The sequence below is a fragment of the Schistocerca serialis genome, chromosome 7 (genome assembly GCF_023864345.2).
Source record: "Schistocerca serialis cubense isolate TAMUIC-IGC-003099 chromosome 7, iqSchSeri2.2, whole genome shotgun sequence".
Classification (NCBI taxonomy): domain Eukaryota; kingdom Metazoa; phylum Arthropoda; class Insecta; order Orthoptera; family Acrididae; genus Schistocerca; species Schistocerca serialis.
This window is the reverse complement of record NC_064644.1, coordinates 215,486,649-215,508,006: the sequence shown is the minus strand read 5'-3', so window position 1 is coordinate 215,508,006 and position 21,358 is coordinate 215,486,649. Positions and strand designations below refer to the sequence as shown.

At 38.8% G+C, this 21,358-nt stretch overlaps 1 protein-coding gene across 1 annotated transcript in view; it reads right to left on the bottom strand.

Annotated features, from left to right (window-relative positions):
- The window catches only part of LOC126412534 (ubiquitin-like protein 7), a 69,110-nt gene extending 47,993 nt beyond the window's left edge, over window positions 1-21,117 (bottom strand). The window contains exons 1-2 of the mRNA XM_050082177.1: window positions 20,811-21,117; window positions 8,844-8,945 (exon numbers count right to left, since the gene is read on the bottom strand). Of these exons, the coding sequence (XP_049938134.1) occupies window positions 8,844-8,945; window positions 20,811-20,952 (244 nt within the window). The 5' untranslated portion in view covers window positions 20,953-21,117. The remainder of the gene's footprint in view (window positions 1-8,843; window positions 8,946-20,810) is intronic.
- Between the last annotated feature and the right edge of the window lie 241 nt (window positions 21,118-21,358).

Here is a 21,358-nt window from a genome sequence, read left to right as displayed (position 1 = left end):
TGAAGCTGTAGTGGATGGCCATCACTGTTGTGGACCGGCTGCGAGGATCCAATGAATGTCCAGCAAGTTTGAGGCCTCCAATCAGTCATCACCTGTGGCCAGCTCAGTTACTGCTCGCACTGAGTTTGATTCCTCATCCGTGGTCGAGTGGGAGGTCGCTCGGGATGTGGCAGGCGGTGAAAGACTTCCCTGAGAGCCGTAAGTAAGGCCTCCCCAGTTAGTCTGACAAACATGTTCCAGGCACTATCTATAGCTGACGCTGTTGCTCAGCTAGATGCAACAGCCTGTCCTGTTTCAGAGGAAACCTCTCAGTCTGCAAGATCCAGGGAATCACAGAGGGTGGGATTACTAGTACTTGGGAGCTCCAACGTTAGGCACATTCTGCGGCCTCTTAGGGACATGGATGCCAAGAAGGGGAAGAAAGCCAATGTGCACTCTGTGAGGAGTCATTCCAGATGTGGAACGAGTCCTTCTGGATGCTATGAAGAGCACAGGGTGCAGCCAACAGCAGGCGGTGGTTCATGTCAGTACCAATGATGTGTGTCACTTTGGATTGGAAGAGATTCTCTCTGGTTTTGAGTGGCTAACAGAAGTGGTAAAGGCTGCAAGTCTTCCTTGTGAGATGAAAGCAGAGCTCACCATTTGCAGCAGTCGACAGGGCCAATTGCATACCTCTAATACAGAGCTGAGTGGAGGGTCTGAATCAGAGGCTCAGATGGTTCTGCAAAAGTGTAGGCTGCAGATTCCTTGACTTGAACCATAGAGTGGTTGGCTATTGGATTCCGCTGAATGGGTCAGGAGTCCACTGCATACAGGAAGTGGCTACATGGATAGCAGGTGCTGTGTGGTGTGGCGTGGCGTGGCGTGTGCAGTTTTTTTAGGTTAGAGGCTCTCGAGGAAATTCAAAAAGGGCTTCAGTCTCAACGGGTGCATGCAGAACACAGGAAGAACACAGATACAGAAACCACTGGTATAACAGCTGTAAACTGCCGTAGAGCTCCAAGATCTAATAGAAACCACTGATGCTCAAATCGTTACAGGCACTGAAAGCCGGCTAAAGCTGGAGATAAGTTCAACCGAAATTTTTGTGAAGAAGTTAACGGCGTTCCGAAAGGGCAGGCTAAACACAGTTGGCAGTGGCATGTTTGTTGCTGTTAGAAGAAGTTTACCTTGTCACGAAATTGAAGCAGATAGTTCCTGTGAGTTAGAATGGGCAGAGGTCATTCTTGGCAACCAGAATAAAATAATAATTGCATCGTTTTACCAACTTCCCAATTCAGATGATACAGTGGCTAAAAGGTTCAAAGAAAACTTGAGTTCAATTTCAAACACGTATCAGATTCATTTAGTTGGTGGTGACTTTAATGTACCCTCGATATGTGGGCAAAAATACATGTTTAAATATAGAGGTATGCATAAAAAATCATTCAAAATTGTGCTAAATGCAGTCCCTGAAAATTATTTTAAGCAGTTTATACATGAGCACATGCGAATAGTAAACGTCTGTGAAAGCACACTTGACAGCGTGGCAAAAAATAATCCTGAGCTAATTACAAGCATCAAATCAGATACGGGGATTATGAAACACAGGGTTGTCATAGTGAGATTGAATCCTCTAAATATATACCTATTCAAAAAAGCAGATAAAAATGCACTTAAGACCTTCCTGACAATCTCCACTCCTTCCAAATTAACAATATAAGTGTAGACTAAACGTGACTTGAATTCAAAGATGAAACTTTGTCCCAAAACCTAGCAGAAAATCCACAGAGATTCTCGTCATATGTGACGAATGCTAGCGGCAAGACATAATCAATGCCTTCTCTGCACGACAGCAATGGAAATACTATCGATGACAGTGCTGCCAAAGAAGAAGTACCAACACGGAATTCTGAAATTCCTACACCACAGAAGACAAAGTAAATATTCCTGAACCTGAATCAAGAACAACTGCCAACATTAAGTTGAGGTAGATACCCTCTGAGTAGTGAACCAACTTAAATCACTTAACAAAAGCAAGTCTTCCTGTCCAGGCTGTACACAGTTAGGTTCCTTACAGAGTATGCTGATGCAGTAACTCCATATTTAACAATCCTTTCAGAGTATGCTGATGCAATAACTCCATATTTCATGATCATATACAGTCGTTTGTTTGACGAAAGCTCCATACCCAAAGACTAGAAAGCTGCACAGGTCACACATATATTCAAGAAAGGTAGAAGGAGTAATCCACTAAATTACAGGCCTGTATCATTAATGTTGATATGCAGTAGGATTTTGGAACATATATTGTGTTTGAACATTATGAATTACCTCAAAGAGAACGGTCTACTGGCACACAGCCAACACGGATTTAGAAAACATCATTCTTGTGAAAAACAACTAGCTCTTTACACACATGAAGTGTTAAGTGCTACTGACATGAGATTTTAAACTGATTCTGTATTTCTAGATTTCCAGAAGGATTTTGGCACAGTACCACACAAGTGGCTCATAGTGAAATTGCGTGCTTATGGAATATCGTCTCAGTTATGTCACAGCTCTTAGTAATTCACAGAAAGCCATCGAGTACAACACAAGTGATTTCTGGCGTTCCCCAAGATAGTGTTACCGGCCCTTTGCTGTTTCTTATCTATATAAACGATTTAGGAGACAACCTGAGCAGCCGTCTTAGACTGTTTGCACATGATGCTGTCGTTTATCAACCAATGAAGTCATCAGATGATCAAAATAATTGCAACACAATTTAGAAAAGATACCTGTATGGTGCAAAAATTGGCAACTGAACCTAAATAAGGAAAAGTGTGAGCTCATCCACACAAGTGTTCAACGGAATCAAAATCAATGAACAACTTAAATTGGAATGAACACACAGAAAATGTTGTGGGGAAGGCAAATCAAAGACAGCATTTTATTGACAGGACACTTAGAAACTGTAACAGATCTACTAAAGAGACTGCGTACACTACACTTGTCTGTACTCTGTTTTAGAATACTGCTGCATGGTGTGGGATCCTTACCACGTAGGATTGACAGAGTATATCAAAAAAAGTTCAAAGAAAGGCAGCACGTTTTATATTATTGCAAAATAGTGGAGAGAGTGTCACTGAAATGACACAAAATTTGGGATGGACATCATTAAAACAAAGGCATTTTTCGCTGTGGTGGAATCTTCTCACAAAATTTCAGTCACCAATTTTCTCCTCCAGAAGCAAAAATATTTCGTTGACGCCAACCTACATAGGGAGACATGATCATCATAATAAAATAAGAGAAACCAGAGCTCACATGAAAATATGTAGATGTTCATTTTTTCTGGGTGCTGTACGAGATTGGAATAACAGAGAATTATTGTGAAGGTGGTTTGATGTAATTTGCAGAGTATCCATGTAGATATAGATGGGCAATGGATTAGAAAAATAGCCCTGGGGGTGGTGAGAGGGGTCCCAGGTAACAATCAGCAATTTTGACAGCATTTTGTGATGGAAACATATGCTTCTGAAATATCGTGTCAGTCAGACACTATTATCCAGATACCAAATAAGGAAATGCATACCAGAAAAATTTCAGAAATTAGAGGGAGTAATAACTCATACTGCTACAGTGGTTCAACCAAAGTTTGTGGTACCAACTGTCTGCTTTGACCCATGAAGTAACTTTGTGGTGGTAGGTGACATTATGGTGACAACATAATTGAAACAGATCATTTTTGCAGAGGGCTTGGAGTATGCAGTGATGGTCTCTAGTGAGGGACGCTTATGTTTCTAAATTGTTTGTGAGTGATGTTAGTGATTTACTGAACTTCTTTAGTGCTGCTTCTAAGAATAATATTTGAAATGTTTGTGGCTGTTAGTGAGTTATTTAGATGTTGTCAGTAATGGGCAATACATTTGCTTTCCCTTTCATTATTACTAATGTGGTTTGCAGTTTATAGTTGGTGATTTAGTTTTGTGTTTCATTTTTTGTTTAGTTATACATACGACAACAAAGTTTATGAGACGACTGCTGCATGTCACAAGTGGGGGATGACATGTTGACTATGATTAAATTTCTTCAATTGTTCAGTGTAATTGTCATGTATGAGAAGTGTCATATTTGTGGAGAAGGTATGAGGTGGTCAAAGTTGTTTCATTTCAGGCCAAGGACTAGTATTTACTATCTACATCTACGTGATTACTCTGCTATTTGCAATAAAGTGCCTGGCAGAGGGTTCAATGAACCACCTTCATGCTGTCTCTCTACCGTTCCACTCTCAAACGGCACAAGGGAAAAATGAGCACTTAAATTTTTCTGTGTGAGCCCTGATTTCTCTATTTTATCATGATGATCATTTCTCCCTATGTTGGTGGGTGCCAACAGAATGTTTACGCAACTGGAGGAGAAAACTGGTGATTGAAATTTCATGAGAAGATCCTGTCACAACGAAAAATGCCTTTGTTTTAATGATTGGCACACCAATTCATGTATCATGTCTGTGACACTATTTCCCCTATTTCGTGTTAATACAAAACAAGCTGCCCTTCTTTGTACTTCTTCAATGTCATCCGTCAGTCCCACCTGATGCGGATCCCACACCGCACAGCAATACTCCAGAATAGGGTGGACAAGCGTAGTGTAAGCAGTCTCTTTGGTAGACCTGTTGCACCTTCTAAGTGTTCTGCCAATGAATCGCAGTCTTTGGTTTGCTCTACCCACAATATTATCTATGTGATCGTTCCAATTTAGGTTATTTGTAATTGTAATCCCTAAGTATTTAGTTGAATTTACAGCCCTCAGGTTTGTGTGACTTATCGCATAATCTAAATCTAGCCGATTTCTTTTAGTACTCATGTGAATAACTTCACACTTTTCTTTATTCAGGGTCAATTGCCACTTTTCGCACCATGCAATTATCTTATCTAAATCATTTTGCAAGTCGTTTTGATCATCTGATGACTTTATAAGACGGTAAATGACAGCATCATCTGCAAACAATCTCAGACGGCTACTCAGATTGTCTCCTATGTTGTTAATATAGATCAGGACAGTAAGGGGCCTATAACACTTCCCTGGGGAATGCCGGATATTTCTTCTGTTTTACTCTATGACTTTCCATCTATTACTACAAAATGTGACCTTCATGGCAGGAAATCACGAATCCAGTTGCACAACTGAGGCGATATTCCGTGGGCAAGCAGTTTGGTTAGAAGACGCTTGTGAGGAATGGTGTCGAAAGCCTTCAGGAAATCTAAAAATATGGGATCAATTTGACATCCCCTGTTGATAGTACTTATTACTTCATGAGTATAAAGAGCTAGTTGTGTTTCACAAGAACAATATTTTCTGAATCCATTCTGACTATATGTCAATAAATCATCTTCTTTGAGGTACTTCATAATGTTTGAATACAGTATATGTTCTAAAACCCTACTGCAAATCGACGTTAGTGATATAGGCCTGTAATTCAGCAGATTACTCCTACTTCCCTTTTTGAGTATTGGTGTGACTTGAGCCATTTTCCAGTCTTTAGGTACGGATCTTTCTGTGTGCGAGTGGTTGCATATAGTTGCTGAATATGGGGCTATTTTATCAGCATACTCCGAGAGGAACATGACTGGTATACAATCTGGACTGGAGGCCTTGTCTTTATTATGTGATTTAAGCTGCTTTGTTACACCAAGGATATCTACTTCTATGTTTCTCATCTTGGCAGTTGTTCTTGATTGGAATTCAGGAACATTTACTTTGTCTTCTTTGGTGAAGGAGTTTCGGAAAACCATGTTTAATAACTCTGCTTTAGTGGCACTGTCATCAGTCACTTCTCCGTTGTTATCATGCAGTGAGGGTATTGATTGCATCTTGCCACTGGTGTGCTTTATGTATGACCAGAATCTCTTTGGGTTTTCTGCCAGATTTCGAGACAGAATTTCGTTGTGAAAATTATTAAAAGCATCTCGCATTGAAGTAAGAGTTATATTTCGAACTTCTGATTAATTTATGCGGTATGTATCTCTGAATTGCTGTTGATACTATCTCTTTGAAAACATTCCACAACTTTTCTACACTTACATCAGATCGGAAGGAGTGAAGACTGTCTCTTAAAAAGGCGTTAAGAGCATTTTTATCAGCCTTTTTTAAATAGATATACTTTGTGTTTCTTTTTGATGGTTGTAGGTGTTACGGTATTCAGCCTAGCAGCAACTGCCTTGTGGTCGCTAATCCCTGTATTCGTCACAGCACTCACTATTTGTCCAGGATTATTTGTTGCTAAAAGGTCAAGTATGCTTCCGCAACCATTTACGCTTCGAGTGGGCTCATGAACTAATTGTTCAAAATAATTTTCTGAGAAAGCATTCAATACAATTTCAGATGATGTTTTATGCCTGCCACTGGCTTTAAACGTATAATTTTTCCAGCATATCGAGGATAGATTGAAGTCACCACCGACTATAATTGTTTGAGCGGGGTACTTATTTGAAATGAGACTCAAGTTTTCTTCGAACTGTTCAGCAACTATGTCTTCTGAGTCGGAGGTCGGTAAAACGATCCAATTAATAGTTTACTCCAATTGTCAGGTATAACCTCTACCCATACTATTTCACATGAACTATCTACTTCAATTTTGCTACAAGGCGAACTACCTCTGACAACAATAAATACTCCACCACCAACTGTATTTAATCTATCCTTTCTGAACACTGTTAGAAAGTTTGAAAAAATTTTGGCTGAACTTATTTCCAGCTTTAGCCAGCTCTCTGTACCAACAACTATTTTAGCTTCTGTGATTTCTATTAGGGCTTGGAGCTCTGGTTCTTTCCCAACACAGCTACAACAATTTATAACTACAATACCAATTGTTTCTACAACTACCTTACTGTGTTTTACCTGTCCACTTTCTGATGGACGCCTGTTCTGTGGTTCCCTGAGACCCTCTAACCTAAAAAACCGCCCAGTCCCTTCCACACAGACCCCGCTACATGTGTAGCCGCCTCCTATTTGCAGTGGACTCCTGACCTATTAAGCTGAACCTGGAAACCCACCACCCGAGGGTGCAAGTTAAGGAATTGCAGCCTACACACAGAACCGCCTGAGCCTCTGATTCAGACCTTCAACTCGGCTCTGCACCAAAGGACCACAGTCGGTTCTATCTACGATGCTGCAGATGGTGAGCTCCACCTTAATCTCGGAAGCAAGACTGGCAGTCTTTACCATTTCTGCTAACTGCCCAAAACCAGACAAAATCTGTTCCGATCCAAAGTGACACACATCATTGGTACCGACATGAACCACCACCTGCAGTTGGCTGCACCCTGTACTCTTCATGGCATCCGGAAGTCACCCTTTCCACATCCGGAATGACTCCCCCCAGAATGCACACTGAGTGCACACTAGCTTCCTGCCCCTCCTTGGCAGCCATGTTCCTAAGGGGCGGGCCCCATTACGCGCCTAACATTGGAGTTCCCAACTACCAGCAAACCCACCCTCCGTGAATGCCCAGACCCTGTGGGCCGAGAATCTTCCCCTGGAACAGGGAGGACGACTGCATCTGGCTCAGAGACATCGTCAGCCACAGATAATCCTCGAAACCTGTTGTTCGTCAAACGAACCGGGGAAGCCCTACAATCAGCCCCTCGGAAAGTTTTCTGCTGCCTGCCAGACTTTGGAATGATCTCCCACTCGACCACAGTTGAGGGGTCAACCTCAGTGCAGGCAGTACACGGGGAGGTCACAGCAGTGGACCGATTGGAGGACGTGTTCGACGTTCCTCACATCCCCGCGTCCGATCCCCCACAGTGACGACCCTTGGCAGCAGCCTCAAGCTGTGTGACGGAAGCCAACGCAGCCTGAAGCTGTGAGCGAAGGGTCACCAGCTCAACTCGCACCTGTACACAACAATCACAGTTTCTATCCATTACTGCAGTCGCTCCTGTTTGAAGCTCGTAAAAATATGTAATGAGCGAATGGTGTACTCGCCTTATTAGTAGCAGGAACTGGCGGTTTGCTCTCGCCGACGGTCTGACAGACACTGCGTGTTATTTGTATTTCGAAATTAGTGTTTATGCAGTTTTTTTATGAATTTTTGGGTTGCGATGTTAGTTGAAGATAATTATGTTGGATTGTGGTTGGCTGGTATGGAGCTTATTTCACCTACATTGGTGAGGTTAGGTTTTAAACATTAGACATGTGTGCAAGTTTTGGTGCTGTGGTAGTGTGGACTTCAGTTTGGCTATACAGGTGAAGTGAAGTGTTTAATACTGGATTTGTTGAGCTGCGTGTGGTTTTGTGATGCTGTAGATTTCACTTGAGCTATATAAGTCAACTGAAATTTCTGGTACCAGTTTTAGGAGCTATGTATGGGTTCGTAGTATGGCAGTGAGCTATCTAGGTTAAGTAATACTTGCAATACCAGATTCTCCCCCCCCCCCCCCTTTTTGTTGATGATTTCATTCAAATGATATTTGTGTAAGTGTTGTTTTCGGTATGTGTTCATTATTGGGAATGTCCACATATATAGTTTGTCCCCACCCAAGAACCCGTAATTCCCACATTTGTCCTGTTAGTTTCCTGTTATTTCACCAATCAAATGCTTTTCATATTATTTGTGCCTGTTTGCATTCCTTATGTGTGACATAGTCACAATATTGTATGACCCGAAATAGGCATGTGTGTCATCTTGATGACATCATGGATCACAGCCGACAGATGGTGTGGCACACACAAAAGTTGTACAAGGATTCCTTCTGTATTGCGAATCCCATACTCATCAGAAACTTGAATATAGTGACTCTTTTTTCACTAATGATAATACATATTCAACTGAAAAACAAAGATAAAACTCCTGAGAAGACCTAGTAGCAACATACCTTTTTCTCTCTTCTTCAAAACATGGACTGTACTATCAGATTTAAGTCCAGAAGCTCGAAGGGTAGCTTCATCTTCAAGGATATTCCCACAGTAAACAAGTTCTGGAACAGCAAGCAGTTATATTACAGTCAATTCTAACGTAAAACTGCAAAATTACAACTCATATCATCTGTTGAAAGCAATTAAGTAAATCAATACATAACCAGTATTTTCGAACCTATTCCACAGAAACACTGATACTGAATTTCCCCCACCAAATCTGAGGCTTCATTTAGTCTTATCAGGGCAATTTATTTACGTTTCTTTAGTGGTCATCAGCCACTAAATAGCTTGCAAATGTGATGGGATTGCCCTCTCAATGCATCCAAAACCTTAACGGTTTTGTGTGGATGGTCTTCCTTGACGATAAAGGCTGATTTTAGGTACCTGAGCTTCCCAGAAAAACCTAGTGCAAGTTTAAAAGCCTATACAAATACACCACAAATTTCTTCAACAATTCCAATGGTGTATTTCTAAGACCTATAATAACTGATCAAAGATTTGGATAAGGTTGTTGCCTGTTCTCATCGTTATTCATCCTGTACTACAATACCGTGCAGCCAGACACACAGGACTGCCACCCCTGGGCACAGTGAGACCCACCCAAAGGCCAGCTCTGAAAGGGGTGTCTCGCTTAAAGACTGACTGATATTTGTCTGCCAAACAGGTGACACTTGATTAAGGGGAGTACGTATGGCGGAATTGGTCAAAAAGTGACATTTTCGGATTATTATCTCTTATTAATATTTGATCTCTCCTGAATAATGTGATGCATTATTTGTCAAAAAATTCCAATTGGAAGTGTAGTTTTTATCATTTCAAAGTTAATAGTGTGTCTGTAAAATTATCCAGTCATTCTGCACTGACCTGCCTAAGTATCTCTATCTCTTGAACTATTCAATCTAGAAGGCCGTGGTTTTCAGCTATTTATTCCTTGAAATCATGTTAATGTTCATGTTAAGAGGTTGGATGCATTGTGTAAACAGAAATGGCGGTGTAGCACATGCATTTTGTTTATTTACTTTGTGGTTGTTGTGTTTCATTAGTTTTGAACTGAAAACATAGTGGTTTGGTGTGTTATTATACGCTCTTATACCTCTTTTCAACATGACGAAAAGAAAGGGTTGTTTTAAGAAGTGACGTTTCCATAGAAATCAGCATATCACAAAATATGAATCCAGTGTTGATCCTGAAATACACTTTCCATAGACCCATGATAAGGACACGCCTACTAGTGCTTTGAAGAGGAAACTTTGAGACCATGAGGATTCATTTATTGGCAAAGATCAAAATAGTTTAGGTTATGTTCTTTTAGATTTGAGTGTGTTAGGACAGGTTTTGCAAGATGCTGTGACATGTAAGGTTTGTGGTGGGCAAATTAGCACCTCTGAGGACTCATCTGCAAGGACTGGACTGGCTAACAAACTTGATATTCAGTGCAAAGTTTGCAGGCTCTCGACATCATTTTGGACTTCTGAAAAGTGCAAGAATGACTTGTTTGAGAGCAATGTTATATTCCTGTATGGAATGAGGTGCATTGGGAAAGGATTGACTGCAGCTGAAGTATTATGTGCAACACTGAACTTGCCAAACCCACAAACCAGATCAAGTAAGTACACAGAAGTAATTGGTGAATGTGGCAAATCTGTTGCTGTTGCTTCTATGAAAGCTGCTGCTAAAGAAGCAGCAGAATTAAATAACACAACAGACTTATCTGTGGCAGTTGATGGCACATGGCAGAAGAGAGGTCACATATCAAAAAATGCAGTTGCAACTGTCGGACTAGTGTTGACACAGGTAAAGTTTTAGACATTGAAGTGCTAACTAAATACTGTCATCAATGTAAATCAGTTGATGAAACAAGTGAAACCATAAAACAAATTGTTCTAAGAATTATGAGGGAACTAGTGGGGGTGTGGAGGCTACTGCAGTTGTTTCTATGTTCAGACGTTCACTACAGGAGAGAGGTGTGTGTTACACTGAGTACTTGGGGGATGGTGATTCAAAAGCTTACAAATCAGTAGTGGAAAGCCAACCTTATGGTAATAAGCACATTGTTAAGATTGAATGTGTGGGCCACGTTCAAAAATGGAAGGGAACACGTCTCTGAAAACTGAAGCAGACAAAAGGAAAAGAGAAGTTATCAGATGGAAAGACTTTAAATGGTAAAGGAAGACTTACAGACCGAAACATTGATGAACTCCAGTATTATTATGGAATGGCAATAAGAAACAATACACATGACCTACAAGGGATGAAGCGAGCAGTGTGGGCTACTTTCTTCCACTGATGATACACTTATACATGGTCTTTGTCCACTGGTGCTGATTCATGGTACAAGTACCGCAAAGTTCAGGCAGCGGGTAGCGAGGAACAATTTAGGCACAAAAATAGCATACCATCTGCAGTGATGGAAGCTATTAAACCAATATACAGAGAATTAGCTCATCCTGACCTTCTTTCCAAATGTCTCCATGGTCGAACACAAAACCTGAATGAGTCTTTCAATAATTTGGACCCGCATACCAAAAAATGTCTTTGTAGGAAGGAAAACTCTATGCTTGGGTGTTTGTGATGCTGTGATAACATTTAAAGGGAAGAATTGGTGTACTAGAGGAACTTGGTATCACTCCAGGTGCCAACACACTGCAAGCCTTTCAGCGAATGGGTCGACTTAGGATCATGAAAGACCAACGTGCAGCAGAGGAAATGACTAAAGAAGCAAGAGGCAGGAAAAGAAGCAAGCTTCTTGGTTTGCAGGATAGTCAAGAACAGGATCCAGATAATGCTAATTACAGGCCTGGCTGTTACTAGAAGCTGGCATGCCTCCATGTGTAAGTTAATATCAAATAAAATGTTTGAACTTGATTTGCCGGAAATGACATTTTTAAAATTATTTGACCCATTATCTCAGGAACTATTACAGATACATATCTCTAATTTTACACTATGTTACCACTTAGTATACTGCAGCTACTGAACCTCCCAAAACATCTCTACCTCTAACCGTTTTTTACTTAGAGAACTGAACCTCCCAAAACATCTCTACCTCTAACCGTTTTTTACTTAGAGAAGAAAAAGTGGACTTTTAAAAGAAAATATTGAACAACATTTAAAAAAAATCATAACTAGCTAATTATTTCTCTGTAAATTTTGATTATGGTTCAGTAATCAGAAAAGGAGGGATACTATACCTCCCAAAAATTTCAAATCTCTATCTGTCACAGGCTCCAAGATAATGCGTCATCAATATTGCAAATTTAACACTGTGGGTATAGGACGTACGTACTCCCCTTAAGGGCTTAAAATCATTTCCATTGAAAGCAAAAAGTTTCCTTCTCAATGCTCAGGAATAAAGAAAAATACCTGCTGGAATTCTCAGTAGTCTTCACAACAAAATCAAGCACATAAGCTGGTAGGAAATCTGCAGCCAATGAAGGTAGGTGCCACAATGGGACACAGGATAGGAAGGATGTTGAAGTTCTCAAGGTTTTGAGCTAGCTGCTGCCCAAGGACTTCCCACTATAATGTTGTGAAGTTGGGACCCTGTATGGAGACTGGCAGGAGAGGTTACCCAGCAGCAATTGTTGTTTATGTGACATTGCAAATTGAGCCTATTAATGACAAAGACAACATGATGGAAAACTCAGTGCCCTGAAGGACAGAGTGGGGGAAAATGAACAAAACCACCAAGGAGTGGAAACCTAGAGATCAATTATTGACTCAGATCCATCAGTCAGTTGGAGAGCAATCAGATCTATCTGGGACTCTTTTGAATAAAAAGTCAAAGATGACTCTCACACTGCTACTCATAAAGAGTAGAAACTTTACCTTGTGTCAGAATATTTTCTACTCCGCTTTTAGACTGTGTCTGATCATAACATTCATTCTAATATCTAATGGCAATTAGCGATCTCCTTATTTTTTACTCCATGTTGGACCGTCTTTCTTGCGGTCTGGGTCATTCCATGTCAAGTCACCCAGGCCTTGACACCAACCATGTCAGATTTTGATGAAAATTGGTACAATTACTTCTTTTATCATCCTGAAAGCACTTGTAAAATTTTTTTGCTCTATCTCTTATAGTTTCTTTTTTAATAAATTTTTAAAGTTTTTAGATTTGGCTTTGTTTCAGCAGTCGGAAATTGTGACTTAAACGTGTCCTCACAACTAAAAAAATTTGTATATTAAAGAATACTCAAGATATCAGTATGAAATTTTGGAATAAGTTTGTGTATTATATCTAAATGTTAAAAAAAATTACCATAAAGATATATTAAAATCTTCCAAATGAAAAAAAATTTACAAGTTTTTTATTTTTTTTAGCTAACGGATGTTTAGTTTTACAAAAACTGCAATATCTAGAGTCTCAGACCTGATAGAAAGCTCAAATTTGTTTTAAAATACTCTTAATTGTATAGGCTATTAGATAAAAGAAAAATTATGTTGGCTTTTTAACCTGTTTAATAGTTATCTAATTTTTAAAATAATATTAACTATATTTTAAAAATAAAAAATACCAAGTGACTTAGACACCGAAAATAAGTTTTTAACTTCTTGGAGTAACAATGTACACTTGGATTTTGTATTGTTACTCCTGTGTTTTGAAGTAAAAAATTATTAGTGTTAAATAGTGCTTGGATAGTATTTTATTAAGTTTATTCGAATTCTCAGTAAGTACTGTTGCTTAGTTTACAGAGATTCTTTTCCAATATCCTACAAAAGTAACCAGAACAGTAATCAGACCAAAAGTGAAATCAGTATGTCAGATATTCAAACCTGTAGTGTAGGGTTATTTAAAAAATCTGACTGTTTCCAAACAACCTACACACCTTCAAAAAAGTTACAACCGGTATCAGAATTGAGTGATGAAGAAAAAGATTTGATCCACTTACGATCTGGAATTAATCTGTGTGAATTTAAGAATATACGTTCACACCACAGCTACTACTTTTTAAATGTTTTTGAAAAGTATCAAACAACATGTGTAGACCCACTAAAAAAAACACAAAAAGCCCATCAAAAAATCGTTGAGAAGTGTAGGCTTGGATCTTTCTAAACAATTACTGACAAAAAATATTAGCATAAAACCTGGACAAAAGCTTTGCTCAACATGCCGTAACTTTTGTGAGGAAAAATAAAGAGTTGAAGTCAATGAAAGTGAAACAGATGATGAAGTCATGGTTGAATTAGAATCATTGGAATCCAGAAATGAATCCCTCGTACAAACAAACATTGCTCTTGATTATTTAGGTTTAACACCGATAAAGCTTCATGGTCTGTCAGAACAAAGTAAAGGGTCTTATTTTAAAAGGAAGGTTAGCAGTATTGAAAAGACTGCAAAAAAGGCGGTTTCAAAAGCATTAAAATATGATGCACCAAGTTCTGATGATGACGAAGAAGATAAAAGTGTGGTTGAGAAAGCAAAGGATTTTGATGTAATGATTTCTCTTATGAAAGAGAAGATTTCATCTGTTGGGAGGTCTAGAAAAATCCTGATTCTGACCTTGGCTCCAGATTCTTGGACTCGAAATAAAGTGATGAAAGAATTTAATGTAAGTGAGTACATGGTGCGACAAGCTAGAAAGCTAAAATCTGAAAAGGGTATTTTGGAAACTCCTGGTCCAAAAAAAGGTAAAACTCTTTCTGAAAATACAGTAAGACTTGTAACAGATTTTTATGAAAAGGATGAAAGTTCCAGAGTGCTACCTGGAACAAAAGACAAAGTAAGTGTTCAAAAAAATGTGTACATGCAAAAAAGACTCATTTTGTGTAACTTGAGAGAACTCTATTATTCTTTCAAATGGGAGAATCCCGAGGTAGAAGTAGGATTTTCAAAATTTTGTTTCTTGAGACCTAAATGGTGTATCCTTGCTGGTGCTGCAGGCACACACACTGTATGTGTATGCAGTATCCACCAGAATGTTAAACTATTACTGGATGCTGTGAAAACTGAAGAATCTTATAAAGACCTAATTAAGATGCTTGTGTGCAACACAGAAAACCAAAACTGCATGCTACATCATTGCAACAGCTGTCCTGCAAATGCTGCACTAACAGAGCGCTTAACTGAAAAACTAAGTGAAGATTATGATTTAGAAGAAGAAATTGTAGTCAGTCAGTGGGTTAACACAGACAGGGCAGAAATGATCAAACAGTCTATCAGTGTTGAAGACTACATTTCTTTATTGGTTAGGTCATTGGAAAAGCTCACCCCACACTCGTTTATCGCAAAATCCCAATCAGCAGCCTTTAAAAGATTGAAAGAAGACCCACCACCCAAAACAGCAATTATTGTGATGGATTTCAGTGAAAATTATTCCTTTGTTATACAAAATGAGATCCAAAGTTACCACTGGAATAGAGGTGGTTGTACTCTACACCCAGTTGGAGTTTTTCTAAGAAATGAGGAAAACAATGTTTTTGTTTCCAACCACTGTTTTATTAGTGATGACCAAGAACATGACACTGGTTTTGTTAACTTTGTACAAAAAGAAATTACAAAGTGGCTGTCATTACATCATACTGACATTGACTCAGTTCACTACTTTACAGATGGTTGTGCTGGGCAGTACAAAAATAGAAACAGTTTTAAAAATTTGACTGAACACTTCAGAGACTTTAATTTGAAGGCCCAACACTCTTTTTTTGCAACAAGTCATGGGAAGTCAATTTGTGATGGCCTAGGAGGAACTATTAAAAGAATTTTAAGGAAAGCCAGTCTACAGCTTTCAGACAAAGAACAAATAATGACAGCAATCGATGTGTATAAGTTTTGTGAAAAAAATATTGAAAACATTCATTTTCACTTTATTGACAAAAAAGAAGCTGATTTGCTACGGTTAAAACCAGAAAAACGTTTTTCAACAACTCGAACCATTCCTGGAACTAGAAGTTTTCATAACTTCAAACCACTTCCAACAAACAACCTTGAAATTAGAAGGACTACAGATAGTGTAAAACCCTCCATAGTCTTTTCTTTTCATTCTTCTTCTGTTTGGGTTCGTGTTGAACCATCCATAAATTGCTATGTGGCTGCAAATTATGATGGTAACTGGTACTTTGGACTGGTAAAAACAATATTCAATGATGAAGAAGATGCAGAAATTCTATTTCTACATCCTTCAGGACCCGCTGCATCATTTTATTGGCCTGAAAGAGAAGATTCCTGCATAGTGCCTTTGGAGCACATAGTCTGTGTAGTAGACGCACCTCAATCAAGCGGCACTGGGAGTATGTATTACTTCAAAAAAGACTGTATCAAAAGAACTGAAAGCTCTTGGATGAAGTGGAAAAACAGTTTGAATCAGCATTAATGTTTATTAAAAAGACAAAGTTACTCAAAAAATTCAATGTTTCAAGCAATCAGTTGGGTTATACATAAGTGCCGTAAGTAAACTATCTTTGTACATAATTCTAATGTAATCTACTATAATTAATAAACATGTTAAAAAGCCATCATTATTCTTGTTTTATCAAGTAGCCTATATGTTTAAGAGTAAATTAAAACAAATTGGAGCATTCTATCAGGTCTGAGACTCGAGATATTGCAATTTTTATAAAACAAAACATCCGTTAAAAAAAATTAATATATATATATATATATTCATAGAAAATATTAATATATTTTAATAGCATCATTTTTATCTTCAAATATGTATAATAAATAAACTTGCTGCAAAAATTCATGATGTTATCTAAAAGAGTTTTTAAGATAAGCAAATTTAAAGTTTTGAATACAAATTAAACTGACCATTTCCGAAGGTTCAGAAAACTCAAAACATAAAAACTTTAAAAATTAAAAAAAACTGTAAGAGATACAGCAAAAAAAAAAAAAAAAAAAAAAAAAAAAAAAAAAAAAAAAAAAAATTTGCACGTGTTGTCAGGATGGTATTAGAACCATTTGAGCCAAATTTCATGAAAATCTAAGGAGGTGGGTGTAAAATTTATTTTTTATTGGGTGATTTGATATGGAATGACCCGTCTAATACTTGAATTCTTAAAATCTGATTGTGTTTTTGTTGTCCTAAATAAGCTTTAATATATGAAATGGCCACGGCCTCTGTGAGCCAGTTACCGCTGGCATTAAATGCTAGAAGAATGATGGGTCTAGCAAGTAACCTCTCAGTTGTTCAAGGACAATAGCACCACATTGGTCTTCTACCTGTAGAGTCATTACACAAGAATTGCAGATGGAGTTAAGTTGCTTAGGGTGGTGCAACCAAAGTTGTGGCACATGAAGATGAAAGCTGCTGGCTCTCAACCAATGGTCACATGACACTGCAAGAAATCCAGTAGGAGACAGACACATGGTGCCAAGATCACACAAATGGGCTGCAGAAGCATATAACACTGTCTGTAATGTGTTGAGATAAAGTGGTTAGTTCTCCCCTCCCTCCCTTCCCCCCCCCCCCCCCCCCCCCCCCCCTCCTACAAGCAAAATTACAGAATGACGCCCACTTCTTGATAAATTGACAACTTTTACTTTTGTATTGATGTTTTAAGAGAGATTATAAGAATAAATGTAAATGTTTCCTTGCTTTGTCATTAATTTGAATTTTTACTACATTTTTGGTACCCAATGTGGGGCAAATTCATTTCAGTTCCTTAACTTATTTCATTTTAGTGCTCAACAAGAAAGCATGCCAATAATAAATTCCATTTAATTATATTTTAGAGTGCAGCATGAATCCTTATTATTAATTTGAAGTTTATGACATTTTGCCTCTCAATGTGGCGCCATGTCATTATTAATTTTGAATTTATTTACAGTACATAGGAAATACAGGGTGAGCACAAAGTCTTGTCCTGATTATAAAAATTTATAACAGAACAACCATTTGACATAATAAGTTACATTTTACGCCATTACATAGGTTAGTGTTACTAGTTTTCTTTTTAAGACCACTTACGTTAGTAAACCTCAACGTGTGCTCCCTTGGTAACTCTGAGAAAGTCGAGGTGGTATTCCAGTTCCTGCCAGGTTTTTTTTTTAACATGTGTTTTGTCACAGTACCCACTGCAGCTTGTATCCTAGCCTTCAGTTCGTCGACATCAGCAACTGGGGTGACAAAGACTCTGTCTTTGATATAGCTCCAGAAAAAAAGTCAAGGGGCGTAATGTCTGGAGCGTGGGGTGGCCACAGTGTTGGACTGTTCCTTCCAATCCACCGATACGGACATTACTCCCCTCTACAGACATTATGCCCCTTGACTTCTTTTTCTGGGGCTATATCAAGGACAGATTATCCGTCACACCAGTTGCTGACGTCGACAAACTGAAGGCTGAGATACAAACTGCTGTGGTTACTGTGACAGAACACATTAGAAACATCTGGCAGGGACTGGAATACTGCCTCGACATTCTCCGAGCTACCAAGGGAGCACACGTTGAGGTTTACTAACTTAAGATGCCTTAAAAAAAAATCATCTAGTAACACTAATCTATGTAGCCTAATGGTATCAAATGCAAATTATTATGTCAAACAATTATTTTGTAATAAACTGTGGGCCGACACAAGCGTACGATCCCACGCGTCGGCTTTGACCCGTGACATAAGGGTGTTGTCGTGTGTGACGTCATGATGGCGCGGAGTTTGGTTTGTGAGTGTGGCGTGTTTGTAGATGTGGTCGTGTTGTGGATTGTTGTGCTCTCTGGTGGTATGTTCAAGATTTTCGTTTGTGTAGTGTAATGGGCTCACTTTGCTTTTGCTCATTATCCAGAATTGTTCGAGTGTCGGCTGTGTTTTACAGTGGAATTCGTTTCAGTGAGTTAACGATTTTGTGTGAAGGTTAATTTAGTGTTGTTCGCTGTACATCGTGTGGTAATTTTAGTAAACTTAATCGGTTGTTGTTTTTGTTCAGGAATGGATATGATGACTAAAATTAACAGTGCGCAGGTCAAGGGAAGTGTTCGATCCCAAAATGTGTGGCTGTGTATGTTGATATTGGTATCGGGAGATGTTTATGAGCTATAGAGGTCAAGGGAAGTGTTTGACCCTAATTTATGGGAACGGGAGCTGATGTTGAGCTATATAGGTCAAGGGAAGTGTCCGATTCCAGATGATATTGTGTTTAGTGACATTTGGGGAGTTTTGCGATGACTGTTTTTTTCGTCGTTTTGTGTGGTTTTGTATGGGGGTGGGTGTCTAAATTTGTTTATATTTAGTTTGCCGCCACCCAAAAACACCCCATTTCCCGCGCTTGTCCCGTTAGTGTCATTAGGCTTTTTGTGGAAAGTGTGTGTGTGTGTTTGTTTCTTGATGTATTTTCATCCTCATAATGTGTACGTACTGACTTTATATGCACCATATCGGAATCGTGGTTTATGGTCGTCTCAGCCATATTTGTGACATCATGGGTCAAAGCAGACGGGCGGGATCGGACGCTTCCGTATTTCCTAAACTGTCACAATCAGGGCAAGGCTTTGTGCTCACTCTGTATTATGGTACAATGAAACATAGTATTACCAGTGGTTTTTAAGGTACAAAAACGGAAAACTTTTAACATATTACTCTTTGCGTATGGCCAGAATGCTGTCCATCTAGTACACAACACAGCCAAAACAAACAGCTTTGTAATCCCAGATAATGTGCTTGCATGTCATCTACCTTGAACTAATAGCAAATATTAATTATGTGAACTGCAAAACACACACACACACACACACACACACACACACACACACACACACAACAACCACACACAAACTAAACTACTGTATTAAGAAAAACAGTCTAGACCCAAATCATATGTATTGGTGACTGGTTTTAGTCCAAAAGCAAACCATCTTCAGACAATTCTCTTAAAGTGCAGATGGATGCAAGGAGCAGGAATCGCAAACACCTCTAGATTCTGTCAACTGTTGACAGCATCTGGAGACTTCTGCATCTCCTGCTCCGTGGACCCGTCTGCACAAATCAGGCTTTGGAGTACAGTTGAAGCTTGTCCACCACTGGACTGGAACCAGTCACTAATAATTATGTGATTTGTGCAATCTAGACTGCTTTCCTAAGTACAAAAGTAGAACTGATTACCGTTCCTCGCAAAATGTTTTCGAAAATACGTACAAAACTACGACACACATTGGCAGTAAAATGTAGATCTCTTATGCTAACAGTAAGACCAATATTCAAGCCACAGAAAAAGGGGTTTGGGGAGTCAAAGCTTGTAACACACTGGAAGGCATTAATGTAAAAAGATCAGAAAATTCACGAATGTCTCAATAGCAGAAAAAATTACTTAATCACCTTATTAAAACGGGAAATGCCTGCCTATTTTACTAATACTTGCTATTGAGTACAACAGGCAAAATGTTTGTGAACGCCATGGAAGACGTTCTACATAACAAACACTTACCGGTACCTACACAGCTTCTACACAAATTTGTCAATCTTCAAGATTCTTGTTTCAGTTGTAACACATTACATTCAGTGTCAATACACGTAACATCCCAACGTTTATGTTATCGCATATGTATTTAGAGATACGAAAAGTCATCTTTTTAATCATTTCTTCCGTGCAAATCTAAATTACCTTAACAATGGATGCTACAACGTCATGATAGGTTACAGTACTTTCCGTTTGGACATAACGCTGAAGCTCACCTCTGATAACTAGATGTCTGGCATACATCACAACAGAGAGATTTGAGAAACATTCCCTCCCTAATGTGACAATTTAACAATCCTGACTTTGTTGTGATTTCTGCCAGTCTCTTAACACAATGCTGAACAGTCCAGTGCAAATTTCTGCATTCTATGATGATGACAGATTGTATTATGGGTACCGTTTTTGAGCGCCGAATTAACAAGTTTCTCACACAAAAGACAATGAACCATCATCTCCTGTGTCACTACATTACGAAGGCATTACCCATAACGGACAATTATTATTAAAATACTCTACTGCCTCAATACAAACACTTACCTAGAAAGCTTTTCGGCAAATTTGTCACTCTTGAAGCTTCTTGTTTCAAGTGGTCCACAGTACACTCCAAATCAATCCCTTCAATTTTAACGCGCTGATACGTATTGGGTGAAAGTCTGATACCAAACACTATTCTTGACATTTCTAGAAACTGCTGTAGTATTCAGTACGAGAACTATCGTTGTAGCACCTCAATTTGGATATTCAAACTTTATCTCTCATACACAAACATTAAACTACTACACTTTCTGTCATCTTCCAATCTATGAAGTATGAATCTTAAGTTCTGTAGTCTGTTTGTGTTTATGACGATGGCCAAAGACCTTATTACTGACGCCACTAAACTGGCGTCAACCTTCCTATATTTTACAATAAAAAAATGTATTGATAATTATTCGACTAGGAAACTCTTTTGTTACTCCAGTTGACCAATTCGTAGCGAATCTAGCAAGACACAAGAAACCGCGTTGCATTAACGAGTTTCTCTGCGCGGTCGTCTTCCTCAGAAAGCGCAAAAATGTTTGTTTTGTAAATAAAAACGCATTCTC